Consider the following 16,703-nt stretch of genomic DNA (forward strand, 5'->3'; position numbering starts at 1 on the left):
TCTTCGTGTCTTTGTTGTTCCTTGCTTGTTAATCCCGCCTTGCTTGTCTGTTACCATAGTTTCCCTCTGTCTGCCATGCCCATGTTGTCATTGTCTTCACCTGTGTCTAGTCTAGTTCTGTGTATTTATATCCCTGTGTCTCCCTAGCCCGTTTTCGGTTGTTCTGTTCATTTGCTCCGTCGGTATTTGCCAATGTGCTCCGCGCTCCTTGTTATTTGATTTCGTGAGTATTGTTCCTGTTCCATTGTTCATTCCTTTTAGTGTTCTCCCCATTGCCCTGTTCGTTCTCTTTGTGTGTCTGATTATGCCGATCAACTTGTCAAACCTGGATGGCTCACCTGTTACGACCCCTGCCTGTTGTTACGACTATGATTATGGAATTCCTTCTAATAAATCTCGCTCTCCTCAGCGTTTGTCTGCCTCCTAGCTGAGGAGGTGCCTGCGTTACATTTGTACTTATATTTTATTTTATGTTGTGCATTTGTAGCACACTTGTACTATTTAAAAGCTAGTCATTTTAAATGTTTATTTAAAAAAATGAAAATTTCCACCAGGGAAATTTTAGTAAGCACCAATGCAAACTGTCTATAAGAAACTATTTCTACTTTCTTTTGTTTCCCCTCTCTTGAAGCTACATTTTATTTATTTGTAATAATTTAGGCTGTGTGTTTCCAGTGTAATATTCCTCTCTCACTATAGTTTACTAAATTCAGGTATCGCATGGTTAGTGTTGCTAGCTGGGAAAATAGTGAATCACTCAAATATCATAACTGGATACATTCAACCTAAAACATAATTAGCCTATAACTCACTAATGATTAAGTCAAGTCAAGTTTATTTGTATAGTGCTTTTCACAATCTTTACAAGATTAACAATCTTATGGGTCCAAATCCCTAATGAGCAAGCCAATGGCGACAGTGGCGAGGAAAAACTCCCTATGATGGAGGGGAATAGGAAGAAACCTCGGGAGGACCAAGACTCAAAAGGGAACCCATCCTCCATTGGGCGGCCCATTAGCACAAGTCCGTGGTGCGCAGGGTGGTTCTACAGTTCTACAGTAGTAGTCACAGTTCTCGTTCCCCGGCCAAGTAGTCACAGTCCCTTCAGTGTAGATGGTGAGCCTCTGATAGGAACTAGCATCCGCACGACCTCTTGTGGCAATGGCACGTCCAACCCTGGCATCAGTACATCCACAGGCAGGTGCTTGTATCCGGATAGGTGCGTGTATCCAGCAGGGACCAGTCCCCTTCGGGTGGCCTGGTTAAATACACAAATCACACAAAAACACAAAATCAAATTATACAGACTAATACACAAGTCACACACAAACCACACAATCAGACTAAGCATACTGATGATTACATGAGTAACACCAAAGGTAAAACACAAGACAGTATGACTCCTTTGCAATTAAAACACAATCACATTACTGATAAATATTTATAAAACAATAATACATATTTCACTAACAATTTACAAAATCATTTACATTTACGGCATTTAGCAGACGCTCTTATCCAGAGCGACTTACAAAGTGCTTTGCATTCAATCACAGAATTCATCCTAGGAAATAGTACGAATAGGCCAGAATTCAAGATACCATTGAGTCAGACTACTACTAAACCACAGGAGTCAATGTCATTACCTAGTGTTTTTGCAAGTTAGACATTTGCCAAGAAGCACAAATAACCACAGACAGACATACCATTTAAAGAACCACGGCAAGTGGTATCAGCTGAGTGCTCTGGTAAGAACTCAACAAACAGGTGGGTCTTCAGTCTATGCTTGAAGATAGCAATAGACTCTGCAGTCCTAGCAGCTAATGGAAGATCGTTCCACCATCTTGGAGCCAGGACGGAGAATAGTTTGGAGCTTTGTCTTCCATGAGACTTTAAGCATGGAGTTTCGAGTCGAGGCAAGCTTGAGTTTCTGAGTGTTCGCTGTACGGATTGGCTTTTGACCATGGACATCATGTAGGGAGGGGCCAGTCCATTTTTGGCTTTGTAAGCAAGCATCAATGTTTTATATCTGATGCGTGCCGCTACTGGAAGCCAGTGAAGAGAGCGTAGCAGAGGAGTCACATGTGAGAACTTAGGGAGATTGAAGACCAGTCGTGCTGCAGCATTCTGAGTTAGTTGTAGAGGTCTGATGAGGATGACAGGAGCACTGATAATCTGCTGTTGATAACCAAAAATCCCATAATGGTCGAATCTGTAATCCTGATGGTTGTCCACGGTGATGATGAATAGTCCACGAATGGTGATTCTTTCGGGCTTTCCTCACAGTTCCTTGCACACTGACGATGGTGATTGTTCTAATAATCCCGACGATCGGTTCTTGATGCCGTTCAGTCCTCTGGTCTTGTCTCTGTTCTCTGGCGTGGATCATAAAGTCTCATTATCTTGATGCACATCTTGTCAAGGCTTATTATTCTGTCCTGGTCCACAAACTGCAGTAGTCCTCTTGTCCTGGGAGCCTGCGTGAAATTCAGGTTGCACAGCTGTCGGTAGTCTCTAATCCAGGAAGAAGCACAGGAGACCCACATGATGGACAGAACGAAAGAGACAGAAAAGCAGAATAAAGACTACACACAGCTTTATGTTTTCATGAGAAATCTGGAAGATGAGTTAGGGTTACACAAACCTCAAAAGATGAAACAGAGTGTTGGGGGCAGTGTTAATTTCGTTGACGAATAATTTTCGTCATAGTTTTCGTCAACGAACCTTTTTTCATGACGAAAACGAGACGATAACTAAATTAAAACTATACGAAGGGATAAAAACGATGACGAAATTAAAGGACATTTTCGTCAACGAATAAAAACGAGACGAAAATATTGTCCAGCGACGACATTCAATCAGACCTGATTTAGTTTTGTGAAAGGTAGGGATAAGTTAAGAAGAGATCCAACCGTAACTACTTTAGCGTACACGGAGAGGCGGGACAAACCGGGTAACCATCCAATCAGAACTAACGTCTTCACATCGCGCAGAACCCGTTAGGACAAAACCAGCGCGTGAACTGTGGTCACTCATGAAATTAAACTCGAAGTTAACTCGACAATGTCAGCAGGGAGAAAGATGAGCGGCGATATATGGACACATTTCTCCTTTGACTTTGAGAAAAACAAGATGCTGTGTAAACCATGAGGAATGATGATGTCGGGACAAATACGACAAATGAAACGACATCTGCGGGCTATGGCATTGTTTTACGGCGCCCAGTTTTATATAGAATGTAATATGCATTGTTCATAAACTCCATATGTTTTCAGGTAGAGCGGACCTACTGGTCATCAATGTTTTGTTATTGTTATGCTCAATAACTATAAGTTCAGGTCAATAGAGTTGTTTGGAAATTTGTTTTTGTATATATTGCACATACAAAAAATAATATTCTGTAACTGGTTAATAAATGTTTCATTTTGTGCAAGTGTATATAATGACTACTACACCATTTATATTTTAGTCAACTAAATTATTTTGATATTATTCGACTAAATTCCAATGATAATTAGTCGACTAAAACTAGACTAAGACTAAAAACAAATCAATGACTAAATTATGACTAAAACTAAATTACATTTTAGTCAAAAGACTAAGACTAAAACTAAATCCAAAATTGCTGTCAAAATTAACACTGGTTGGGGGAAAGAGAAGGGGCAGATGTAAAATATGGAGTGATTTTTGTTTCAATAGTTCCACAAAAGCAAAAGTAAATCCAAGAGCAGAAAGTATATGTTATGAATGCAAAACAGAAAACAATATATCAAAAGTATATATTTTTATATAATTGGTTATTTGAAACTTATTTTCGTTTGCATTTTGACAAGTTTTTGGTTCCATTGTTTTTGTTTTTTTGGATTTTCCCAGTAAGGTCTTTTGCTTCTGGAATCTCTCTTTGCTTCTGGTTCGTTTTTTGCTTCTGACTTTTGGAACACATTTCACGTGTGGGAGGGTCTTAGATGAAGGCGTTCCTCTGCAATCTCCATTGGTCACTGATTCCGGACTGACACAGAGCTCTGAGACCGCCTCTGGGACCAAGCCACGCCCACCCCACCAGCTCCCTAGCGTTTTCAAACATGGCGGAACGCGGTGGTTCTGTTTCACAGTAGCATGTAAACTAAGTTTTACCATAAAAGTTTATACAAAGGTTATAATTAATTGGTAAATGGTCTGTAGATATTGCAAATGTACACTGTATAATAACTACATTAAGCATGGCAGTTAATATTTAGCACACTTCACCAGCGCGAGCTTTTTAAAATTTTAGTGAACTGGATGCAGGCATGAAAATCTGTCACCTTGCGGCGAAATTCGCCGTTTTGAAGTTTTCATATTTTGTGGTAAAACAAACTCTTATGAAAAATAGGTAGATAAAATAAGAAACAAGATTTTTTTGTAGTTTTAAATGATGAACCCTGGTATTTTTTACACTCATTTTTGCCGCTGATGTTATTTATTGGTTCATTAAGATATAATGGTTTTGACTGAGCCATCTGGAATGGCGAAAGCGGCTCGCGTTTACGGATCTGGCTCCATATATTGACAAGACAGGTCAATATTTTTCAGCGCGACATTACCGTGAGAGAAGTCAACAGGGAAGAGCGTGTTTAAAGCTAGCCTTTAAATTATTTTTAATTTAATCGCTGCTGTAGCTTCTGTCACCGTTTTGCTACATTCACAATAGTAGCGACTAGTTACTCGCTCCTCCTGGATCATTCGCTAGCGTCCCCGCGGGTCTAAAGTGAGAAGGAAACTAATCCGCACTCTGCGTTTCAATGGACTACTCTTCTTACTCCCACCCCTCCAAGTTAAAATCTTTTTGTTTTTATCTCTGAGTCGGACAGTGTCTGAATGTCATGTCTGACATGTATTGTGTTTAGTATCTCTATGTTCAATGGTTCAATGAATATTGTTCACTTCTTAATAAAATATGGACAGCACAAGATGCATGTGATGTGTGTTTGTGTGTGGTACCTGCAGAACACTGAAAAACAGTGTGAGTGAACAAAGCTGGTTGTATATAGGGTGGCCACTTTTCAGTATTGCTTTAATTTTGGTATTTTTTACTATTATGGATTTTACTATAATTTGGCATCACCTCTCGTACACCAGCTGCCCCCCACCCCCCGTCCGTCGCCATACCAGATATTGCAAATACTCATATTTCTTCCACACATCAATGTTCTCTCCATCCAGTTCACTAAAATTTTTAAAAGCTCGTGCTGGTGAGCATGCTTAATGTAGTTATTATACAGTGTACATTTGCAATATCTACAGACCATTTACCAATTAATTATAACCTTTGTATAAACTTTTATGGTAAAACTTAGTTTACATGCTACTGTGAAACAGAACCACCGCGTTCCGCCATGTTTGAAAACGCTAGGGAGCTGGTGGGGTGGGCGTGGCTTGGTCCCAGAGGCGGTCTCAGAGCTCTGTGTCAGTCCGGAATCAGTGACCAATGGAGATTGCAGAGGAACGCCTTCATCTAAGACCCTCCCACACGTGAAATGTGTTCCAAAAGTCAGAAGCAAAAAACGAACCAGAAGCAAAGAGAGATTCCAGAAGCAAAAGACCTTACTGGGAAAATCCAAAAAAACAAAAACAATGGAACCAAAAACTTGTCAAAATGCAAACGAAAATAAGTTTCAAATAACCAATTATATAAAAATATATACTTTTGATATATTGTTTTCTGTTTTGCATTCATAACATATACTTTCTGCTCTTGGATTTACTTTTGCTTTTGTGGAACTATTGAAACAAAAATCACACCATAGTAAAACGCTCCAGGTGGGTGATCAGTCCATGTGATGTTCTACCTCTGTGTCCCAAAAGACCAACATCTAGTCCTCATGTGGTTATGGGAAAACCTTCAGCATCTGAAACACACACATGCAAGCAAAAATATTAAATTACATAGGAAAAAAAAACGCATGCCACACTGTGAAATTATGAATTTATATAAGAATTCAATTCATGTGTAGGTGTTTAAAAGCCTGGAGGTGGTCGTTGAGGGGGTGCTCTCGGTGGGGATGGACTGCTGGAAAAAACAGCTGGGTTCGGTGTCTCCAGGGTCTGGGTGTGACTAGATTCGGATGACCTGAAAATGTCATCCGAACCAATGGAGACACCCTTAAACCAAGTGGACACCACCGTTTGCTACAAAACACACACAATAAAAATGCCTTTAGATATCATTTTCTAAAAACCTCACCACAAATAATTCTAAATGCAATCAGAAAGGAGGAAGCACTAACCAGAAAAATATTCTGCACCGACGTTGTTGTTGAACAGGTGCGCAGGTAGATGGTGGCATCTGTGATGCTGGATCCCCTCCGCTGAATTAACAGAGGACATGCTGATGAGTGTAATTCAGAATGGGACAAGCTAGTGAAATATGCTTATAGTCAAGACTCTGTTACCTTGATGCAGGCCACGGCACTAGCGCTGGCAAAGTGGTGGAGGGTAAGCTAAAAATACAAGGAAAAGATTAGGTTGAAGGGACATTTACAGTAGCATGTCCATTCTTACTGAAATTGTGAACCTGTTCCCATGACTCACCTCTGCACCTATCCAGTAGAATTCATTGTTGAGCACCCACCAGTGCTCACTCTCCAGCCCACTGTAGATGGACTTGTGCTGGAGCTTCACCTCCACCACCTGCAGTCAAGCAGAAAAATAACTTTACCACTGAAATGGACAAACCCCTTATAAACCCTCAGGTAACAAAATATTTTTGTGCCTGTGATACACATTAAAAACTTAAGGGAACCTGTGTAGCTGAAGAACCCATTCGTGAGAAGGTGAAGGCAAACATCCTATGTGCTCTGTCCAATCCTTGGCGAGTCTGTATAAGCCTCAACTATGGAGAAAACCAAATACGTGTTACTTTGCGACTAGACAAGTATGTGCAAGACCTGCATTTTACAATTATTGTGACCAGCATGCAAATAAACAATGCATGCTACAGTTCTGCACAGAAACTTCCCTAAATCCTGTACATGTTGTGACAACGTATTGTGAAAAGCGCTATACAAATATATTTGATTTGATTTGATTTAAACAGAATGAAGCTGGCTAAGAAAGATTTCACCAATAATAGCCAACTACCTCTCGGATCGGGTATGGAGCGTCTCAAAGATGCCTTCGTCCAATGCAAAAGGCTCCCGATCATGTCCTAAGGAAGATGTTTAAAAAAACACTGAAATATTAAAAACTTTGATGCAACCTAGTTTAAATTTGCCGTTAAAGGGTAGCCAATTTAGTTAGGCTAAGTAACATAGTGATAAGTAGCTAGTTTAATGTAGCAAACTAGCTTGCGAATATAAGGGTGTGTTCGTCGCTAGCTCCCTAATTTACCGTCGCAGGTGTCGGTATGAGCTGCAGCTTCGACTTCCGTCTGTTGATCTCGGACCCGCCGCCTGTAAACGAGAAAAGACCAAACAACGGCCGAAACTCCAGTGGCACAAAGGAGCACTGGTCGCAGCCCAGTGAAAGGCAGGGAAAACAACATTTTAAACAGGTTAAACAAATTAATTCGAGATATTAACTCGTTGAATATGTTAATTCGAGATATTAATTCGGTAAATATATTAATTCAATATATTAATACGTTGAAGATATTAAATTGAGATATTAATTGTTTGAAGATATTAATTTGTAGATATTTGGAGATATTTGTTGATTTTTTTCCACAGCAAATGCAAAAGTGTCTTGAAAATGGCCTTTTTCAATATTGAAAAGTGACGTACAAGTGCTTGAATTCCACCTTGTAAAGGTGTATGAACCCGGCATACATAACTTTGTTCATTGCGCTGAAGAGGTGCACGACCTCACTTCGCACGGGGGTCCTCACGCAGGGCGCACGGACCCTCGCGCTGGTATCAACTTAGCTTAAGCACCGACTGAGGAAATAAACTCTCGGCTCTCTACCACTGGCAGAAGCAGAGCAATACGTGCAAGGAGAGGGAGAGACAGCGAGGCACCGGAGGACAAATAAAAACCATGTTGGGAAAAAAACTGTGGCACTTGCAGAGCACAAGCGCAATACTGAAGGGAAAAGCGGCTCCCAAATAGGATCCTAAAACGGCTCCCATTGTGGAGCCGGTTCCAATCGTTCACTTCAAAGCGCCGGCTCTTAGAGCCGGATCGTTCGCGACCGACATCACTAGAGTTAATGTTAGTTAGCTGAGCTACCTTAAAAAAAACCATGCCACACTGTGTTGCCGTTGGATGTTATTTCCAGTCGAAAGGCAGTGGGAAGACTGATATTAGTCTTCACAGTTTTCCCAAAGATAAAAAGAGGAGAAAAATTTGGGAAGCAGCGTGTGGACGAACACAGCTACCAAAAGACCCGCGGCTCTGCTCTCTCAGTAGAGTCATTCAGTAGAGCCCGACTGGTGAGAGTTGACGGGTGCTGTTGGTTTTAAACATAGACTAAAACACAATGCAGTGCCCACAGTTTTCCCACACAGAAAGTCCAAAAGCCCCAGAATGTGGAGCGAGAACCGCACGAAGAAACGTGAACATAAACATGCGCTGGATTCTCTCTGTCACTCACTTGGTGGGTGTTGTAGCCGCTGATGTCAGAAATGTTGCGTTCTGGCTCAAGCTGAAAAGGCTGAACAGTAGCCAGGTCTAGCTAGCTGTGCTCAAGCGCGACGGCCAGTCACTGCAACCATTTGACGTCACTACCTGCTGCGCCCGTCAGCAGTTATAAAAATGGAGACCTACGTGCAGCGGGATTTTACAGAAAATCTAATAAATCTGCTACTTTTTGTGAATTTTTACAACGTGTCTTAATAATTTAGAGTAATTACACGATATTAAGGCTTACATATGTTATCAGCCGGCGTTCCCTTTAAGACCTGGAAATACCTAGAACAAGCAAGCATCATATAAATAAAAGTTAAGATGATTCATGTGTGCGTTGCTCATGGGATAATGAGACATACAGCAATTTTTCCAGCTCTATTCACTCCTACAGAACAATGTTTACAGAGTCCCTTGGCCACACTGATTGGGAAGTTTGGTCTCTCAAATGGATCCCTTGACTAAGTTGTGGTATTGTTTTTATTTAATTTATTTTTTACTAAATAAAAAACTAACCCTGACATACTAAATAAATGAACCATACTATAAAACATAAATGTAAATTAATTATCTACCCTGTTCTTGAGGTCATTGATGATCTGGGTTGTTATTAATATGCAGCATCTTGTCACTCACCCGGTTAACGTTTTCTAGGGTTCCTGTCCAAAAGGCCCCTGTATTTTTTTCCAGCAGGAAAGGTTTGGCTGGGTAGCTGATATCATGACCCTCAAAGGAGAAAGACACGTACAAACAGCTGATCCTGCCTTTCAGGCTCAAATGCAGTGGTGGACTCGTCCGATACCACATCACATGTAACGGATGTTGACGTGCAGCTTGTAACTGAAAGTGGACTGAGAGTGATGGTTGTGGGCTCAGCAGCAACCTGTCTTTCCTCCTCATTCTGCTTCTTAACAGCACCCACAGAACCTCCATCAGGACCATCACCAGATGCAAACATCTTGGTCCGTTCTCTCTTCCAGGCTTTAAGCGAACTGCCTCGGAAAATCTGGGTAAAGAACTGCCGTTTCTTGCTCCTGGTCTTTTTCTTCTCCAGTAGACACACAGTCCCATTGAAGATGTCAAACTCCCCACCACAGATTGGTGTGGACAGCGCACTACCCTTATTCCCAGGTTGGGAAATACATTTTGTCAACTGTCTCTGAATTATTGGATCTCAACTGACAGGATGTGGAATTGTCACCTAAGGAAAAAAAATATTGATTAGTGTAGTGTTATCTAAATTTGATAAGAACAAGCTCTTTAGGCCTGAACCAACATTCAACAATCATTCCTTTGGTTTTCATTACATTACATGTGCATTTAGGGACTAATTAGGTTAATTAGGCTGCGAGCGTGAATACAACTAACAACTTCAGCAAAGGACTGCTGAAGTTGCTCGCCTTAAGTAGGCTGCAAACACCTGCAGCCTATTGTGCCTGATTGCCCCCAGGTCTAGCTCGCGGGCTCCTCCTTGTGGCGACCGGAGGAACGGTCCTGGGTCCAACCCTGACAGTATGGACAAGGGAAGCGTGGATTAAAATCTATTATAGCTTCCTTATTAATATTTTACATGGTGAGCATATCTCGATAGGCTGATATCATACATCAAATAATGCTTTCCTTATCAAATCATGCTTTCAGTACATGTGTTTATGTACATGTGTTTCAGTACATGTGTTTCAGCTTTCAGCCGTGTGTTTATGTTGTCTACGTCTAGTCGTAGACAGGATCTCCGTCGGTGTGGTTGTGTCTGAGTGTGTTCATCAGTCTCACCTGTGGCTCATCTCGTGAACACTCGGCGCTTATGTGGTTTGTCTATTTAATGTGCGTTCGCGCAGTGTCCCGTGCTCGTCTTTGTTAGTCATTTATGTCAGTCTTATACGTTCATGTGTGTAAGCTAGGCCTGGGCGATATGTCGAGATTTTGAGAAATATCGATATATTTTCATATGAGATATAAGATGAGACAATATCGTTATATCGATATAGTCTATGTCGCGTTAGTTACACGTGTTATGGGTTGCGTACGAAACCGCTTACTTCCATACTGAATAGTCAGTGTTGTGCCAGTTCACAGCTTTTCTGAACTAGTTCAAGTTCAGTTCATACATGCTCAAAGTGAACAGTTCACGTTCAAAGTTCACAATTTTAATTATGAAATAGTTCAAAGTTCAGTTCATTTTACTTTTTTCGTGAGATATTCAAATGCTTTTTTTCACGATTTGGCTGTTGCGCAATCAAGGGGCGGACACAAATGCGAAGTAGAGAGTACAATCTCATTCGATTTTATTTCACATCTTACATTTGCAGACGACACGCGAGTGGACCGCGAATGACGTGGCATGATGAATAGAGAACTAACGCTTAATATACTAAAAGGCAGCGGAAATGACAAGGGCACAAAACTAGACCAAACAAGAGTACAACTAATTGTTACATACACCGACATGAACAAACACACGGGAAGCAAGTAACGGCCATACATGAACATGAAGACTAACAGAACATACATGTATTGCCAGGCACGATACCACGTTAGAGAACACAGAGACCAAACATGAACTGAAAACCTAAAACACTACGAACCTGAAAATGGAACAGAGACTTTAACCACACACAAACACGAAGCTAATCAAAACCACGAATCACAGATAAGGCGTGAATACGGCCGTGCACATCCAACTAGGAAATAAAGAAACGACAGTGATCCCCGAAGGTATAGTCTGGACATAGGCTATATATACACACCAACTAGGAGATAAAGAAACGACAATGATCCCCGAAGGTATAGTCTTTACATAGGCAATACACACACACACACACATTTGTAAAACTAAGACGAGCTAACACGGAACAGCTGAAACAGAGGGGCGTGACAAGAACAAGGAAAACATAAAAACGACGAGACTAGAAGGGGCGGAGCCAGACGTGACAACTACAAGCTAGAAATCACTATACGTACTATACGTGCTATGCCTACCCCGCTCTGCTGCAATTCATCACGGGTAACGTCGTGCGGAAGCCAGTATGTTATTAACACTAGAAGTCCCAGAGAAGGGTCTTTCAACACTTCTACTATCGGAACCCAGAGAAGGGTCGAGAGAACTGAAGGATTTTAGCTAACACCCTATTATCAGCTGTAAGCAGGCACTTTTGTTCTGTAAATAAGGCCATTACTGGCGCACCACAGGAGGGGGCATGCTTCAGCTCACAACTAATTGTTGTTTTTCATTGAGTTTGGCCATTTAGTTTCTAGTTAGTTCTATTCAGTTTATTGTATTTTATAATATAAAGGTTATATATATTGTATTTAGTTTAGTTTTATCTGAGCAACAAAGCACAAACAATAAATTATTTTTTTATATTTTAAATAGAAAATTAGAAATTTTATAGCCAGGTACATGTGAGTAATGACCAGAAGCATTTGTGTCTAAGTCAGGAGGACTGAAATTTCAGCATGAGAAACATACAAAAGAACAACTGTTATGTTTCCATGCTTTTTTATGTTCCATGCTTTTTATTATTGCCATAAAATTATACAAAAAATACAAGGAATAAAACAATTTCACACATATTTACAATAGGCTGCAGTGCAGGGCTGTGTGTGTGTGTGTGTGTGTGTGTGTGTGTGTGTGTGTGTGTGGCATGTCCTTCTTGTGTGACTAGCACTTTAGCAGTCACTCAGCAGTCTGTCAGAACATGCCTGGCACTGCCAGGGTATCTCCCTGGTACATTTGCCACACGTGTATCTGTAGCAGTCCACACATCTCACATTTGCACAATTGTTCATGAGTGTTCTCATCAGAGCATTCACATACAACTATCTACCCAGTCTGCCAGTCCCTCATTTGGGGAGAAAGCTACAGTATTGTGGCTATTCCCACTTTAGTGACCCCATTTTGTTTCTCTTTCACTCAGACAATAAAATATTCCAATACAGTGAGGACATGCACCTAAGATAGAAATTTCAGACCCCTCCATGATTAAAAATTGTCTAAATTGTCTAAAGTAGGGAATAGCCACAATAGTGTAGGTTTCTCCCCAAATGAGGGAGTGGCAGACAGAGTGGATAATTGTATGTGAGTGCTCTGTTGAGAACATTTCAACTTTATTGTATATATTTCTAAACTTACATCATGTCCTCTGTAGCTTCTGCTCTCAGCCAGGCCCTCTGACTGCCTCTCTCACATTATGCATGTCCCCTGCACAACAATGCAGCTGGGGGATGGGCAGACACACTCAGGACCAGCTTACAGACTTTTGCATGACCTTTTTTGAGGTGGATCAACACAATTAATTTGGTAATTTTTTTCAAAATTGTTATTTTGAACCCACTTATCTTTTTTAGAAGAAAAACATTACTAACATTACTACATTTCTACCTGAGCCTGCCAAAAGCCAGTGCTGAGGTATTTTGGATCATGAGGCCATGAGGCCATCCTTTGTCATGCAGCCACTTCTAGGTAGACGGGGGGATGGGTGATAGTGTGAGCTATGTTGATCCATTGACTCAGACGTAGAAGAAAAGACCCTTTCAGAGAAATCTGAACTTTAGCTATTTTGACCAATAATCATGTCACCTTTTGCAGTGAGAAAAAAATCCAAAATTAGTACAAAGGAGGCAGACTTGAGATGTTTTGGAATTATAGTTCAAATAATGTCTGTCAGTTTTATAATAAAGAGAAAGATGACTGTAGCCACCTACATGTGGATGAAAATTCATGTCACCACACATTTCACTTACTCTGTTGACTGAGAAGCAAGGATAGCAAAGGTTTCCAGTACACAGCAGGCTTTGGACATGATCCTGGAGGGGCCGTGGGCGGGTGGGGTTCCCTGGTCTTTCTCTGCCTGCCTCTGGCCTCTGGGGCCTTGCTAATAAGTACATTCTGTACATTTATCCTATGTTGCACTTACATAAACACACACACTCACACACACATACATCAGTCATTTGTGCTGTATGTCTTACTTTCTGCTCTTCATTTAGTAGCAGCAGTTGGTGAATCATTTGAGCTGTTTTTTCTGCTCTTCTGTCTTTTCCCTTTTTAGTTTCTCCCCCCCTCTTTTCTCTCCTGTCCTGTATGGTTCACCTAACCCCAATTGTTTTTATCACTATTGTACTGTATTATACAGAATTGTTTTCTTTTGATCCTTACATGAAAACAAAGTTGTCCTCCAAAGGTGAAAGGGTGGAGGTGGGCCAAAAAAAGGTTTGAAAAGCCCATATGAAGCAATTTTCAAGCCTAGGGTCACAAACGTCACACACAACACATTGTTAGTTTTCAAAGAGTAGTGAAAATCTGTAGTAGTGATATCTCTTTTGGTAAGATTTCCTAAATTTCCTATTTTTGTTTGCTGGTTATGGCTGTATTTGGAAGAGACACACATGCGAAATCTTGATCTTGAAGTTAAAATTGCTCAATAATATTATTCTATTTCAAGTAGCTGAGGGTTTTTTGTATACATTGATGTAAAAACATTTTTACCTATTAGCAGTTTTTCAAAAGACAAAACTACTTAAAATAAGGTTAAAAATATCAGAGCCATTTTGACTAATCAATATGCCACTTATATGCCATTATAATTCAAATATTATGTTTGTGTCAATTTCACATTATTTCAACCTTTCACAAATCAAATCTCAAACATATGGTTCTGTAGATGAGGAGACTTCTTGCAAGAGATCTTGCACAGTCTCATATGGCAGCCAAGGAGGTGCAAGCTTTCAGCAGCAACCACCCATACCTGACACACGCCTCATTTACATAACACTGAAGGCAAGTTCAGCTCTTCTCCCCCCTGCTGATTCCTCAGGCAATGGGCACTTTTGCAAATGAATGGATGTTAATTGGAGCCACCAGAGGTGTCAGTTTGGACTAAGGTTCTTTGGACCCTCTTTTGGGACTTCAGGGGGGTGGTTAAAATTTCAGGGACTTCTAGTGTTAACTAGCCAGTATGTTAACTATTCTCAGCCGGACACTACGTTGCCCACAATGCATTGCGCACACAACGTCAAAACCATTTGTCTGGTGATACATGATTTAAGTGGCACCAGCGAGGGATGAACTTTCTCTCATTGCGTTTCAAAAGAGAAAACAGATGTCACTCAGTTTTCAATGGAAAACAAATTCCAACGTTCATTTACAGCAGTGGTTCTCAAACTTTTTCAATAATTCCCCACCTCAGAAGATGGGGAAATTCTATGCCCCACCACCAAAATGGCGCGCCCCACACTTTGAGAAACGCTGATTTACAGTGATGTCTACCGTTCATGACACAACGTGAACTAATTCACGTTCAAGTTATTAAAAAATGTGTTGCGTTCAGTTCAACGAACACAATGAGCGTGTTCAATGAACGCATCATTCACGCACAACACTATGAATAGTGAATTTACTTGAGTTTCTTTTTTAACAACTTCCGCCCTGCCCCGCCTCTCTTCCTCGCTCAAATCATTTGGGACGTAGATTTGACTTATTACTGCCTCTTTGTTATTACCTTTTGGGAAGAAAATATATCGAGATATATATCGTATATCGCCATTCATCTTAAAAATATCGAGATATTATTTTTGCTCCATATCGCCCAGCCTTAGTGTAAGCTATACGTGCGCTGTCTGGACTATTTTTGTATTAAATAAAATAACATTTGTGGAAGACTATTGGACTCGTGCCTCGTCCGTCTCCCTGCGCCCAGCGTCACACCCATCTTTTTTTTTTTTTTTTTTTTTACATCGCTACTAACTCTGTGTGCACTGTATGGACAAGGGAAACATGGATATGCAGTTTATTAGAACTTCTTTATTAGAACTTGTATATAAACCAAGCACAACACTAACTTTTTACAACAGTAACATTTTTTGCACACATATGTAAGACTAGTGTCTTTGTTGTATTCGGCACATTCAACATGTGCCCACCTACTGCAGAAATCACACTACACCTACCCCCCAAAAAAAGCCATTAGGTACATATTAGTACTAATACTACTCCAGTTGTCTAATAATACAAAGTATGCTTATGTTATACATTACCATTTCAATCATGCTCTTGTCTGCATCAGATTCCAGCAAGGAGCACACCACACAGTAATCATCTGCATTCCCTAGAAACAATGATTTTAGTATGGTTTTAAACTGTAGCACTCATTCTCTAGAAATAATCATGTAGTAAAGAGTCTCTGCAGTAGCTTTATGGTACAGGACACAGATTGATAGTTTCGTTACCTTTGAGTCAGATGATGGAATATGGATTTATATGGGTTTTGACTAAAGAAAACTTTATGGCACAGCTTTCATGCAGTGTTTGATACCACTGAACTTTACACTGCAGCAGTGCACAGGCTACTTCAAGTCGTGCCTTGGTAACATCTTGTGGGGATGTCTGGACAGCGCTGATGTTTCTCCTCTGGAAATAATCTTCTGCAAACTGCAAAGTGGCATTTTACATGGTAAGAGTAATATCAGTTACTTATAAATGCCCATCACATTATTTTCAAAAGGTTTACCCTCAACACTAAAATCCCACAACTGCTGGAATCCTGCTGCTTGTTGTGCAGTATTGTTTGTACTGTCCATTTAGGCTCCTGGTCTCCATGGCCTGTCATCCTTAAGAAGTTCCTAATTATTGTTTTTAAAAAATGATAGAAGAACACAGTTTAACATCACACCAGTTCTTTTCAGAAAAAAGCTCCAAAATTAGCACTGTAAAATAGCAATGTTAAAATGTTATTACCGCCAGTTACGTAGCAGCTTGCGCTCGAGTGCACTTTCATTTGCCAGGGGATCGATCAACACAAGGACCTTGTCAGACATGTTGACAATCTAAAAGAAATTAGTTCATTCATGTTATTCTCTCGTCATATTATAACACTCTGCTGCATCATAGCACAATTAGAATATCTCTGTACGATTCATGCAAATAATGACTGATGTACACTACCAGTCAAATGTTTGAACACAAAAAAAGGCATTTTAATCTAAAGGATTATGCCTTAATTTGTTTATAAGACAATTTGGGAAGGTTGTTGTATATATTAATTAATTCTCAACATACTTCATTTTAAATGCACCCTTTATTTCAGAACTTTAGTTCTCTACAA

The 16,703-nt window shown here is 40.4% G+C and overlaps 1 protein-coding gene across 7 annotated transcripts; it reads right to left on the reverse strand.

Moving 5' to 3' along the window:
* Positions 1–818: 818 nt before the first annotated feature.
* LOC143501919 (uncharacterized) lies at positions 819–16,351 on the reverse strand. 7 transcript variants are annotated; one of them, XR_013127009.1, is made up of 13 exons: positions 16,337–16,351; positions 15,637–16,221; positions 8,846–9,802; positions 8,570–8,738; positions 7,369–7,430; positions 7,120–7,186; positions 6,782–6,871; positions 6,571–6,669; positions 6,432–6,479; positions 6,267–6,347; positions 5,829–6,168; positions 1,707–2,514; positions 819–1,258 (listed from the first exon to the last, which is right to left on the reverse strand). XR_013127009.1 is itself a non-coding variant. In XM_076995078.1 (10 exons), the coding sequence occupies exons 4-8, from the start codon at positions 6,824–6,826 to the stop codon at positions 5,998–6,000; spliced, it is 444 nt and encodes a 147-aa protein (XP_076851193.1). In that variant the 5' UTR covers positions 6,827–6,871; positions 7,120–7,186; positions 7,369–7,430; positions 8,570–8,725; the 3' UTR covers positions 819–1,258; positions 1,707–2,514; positions 5,829–5,997. The 7 variants fall into 7 exon arrangements, 1 of the variants encoding a protein (XP_076851193.1); XR_013127007.1 differs by lacking the exons at positions 15,637–16,221; positions 16,337–16,351 and adding an exon at positions 11,581–11,668; XR_013127010.1 differs by lacking the exons at positions 15,637–16,221; positions 16,337–16,351 and adding an exon at positions 10,022–10,121.
* Between the last annotated feature and the right edge of the window lie 352 nt (positions 16,352–16,703).

The sequence above is a fragment of the Brachyhypopomus gauderio genome, unplaced genomic scaffold (genome assembly GCF_052324685.1).
Source record: "Brachyhypopomus gauderio isolate BG-103 unplaced genomic scaffold, BGAUD_0.2 sc179, whole genome shotgun sequence".
Classification (NCBI taxonomy): Eukaryota; Metazoa; Chordata; class Actinopteri; order Gymnotiformes; family Hypopomidae; genus Brachyhypopomus; species Brachyhypopomus gauderio.

Excerpts from the sequence above, each read along its gene's own strand:
- LOC143501919 (XM_076995078.1), bottom strand. The coding sequence starts at position 6,826 with ATGTTTGCCTTCACCTTCTCACGAATGGGTTCTTCAGCTACACAG. Across the intron at positions 6,480-6,570 it reads TCTACTGGATAGGTGCAGAG|CTTACCCTCCACCACTTTGC; the intron begins GTGAGTCATGGG and ends TTGTATTTTTAG. Across the intron at positions 6,169-6,266 it reads CGGTGCAGAATATTTTTCTG|CAAACGGTGGTGTCCACTTG; the intron begins GTTAGTGCTTCC and ends TGTGTTTTGTAG.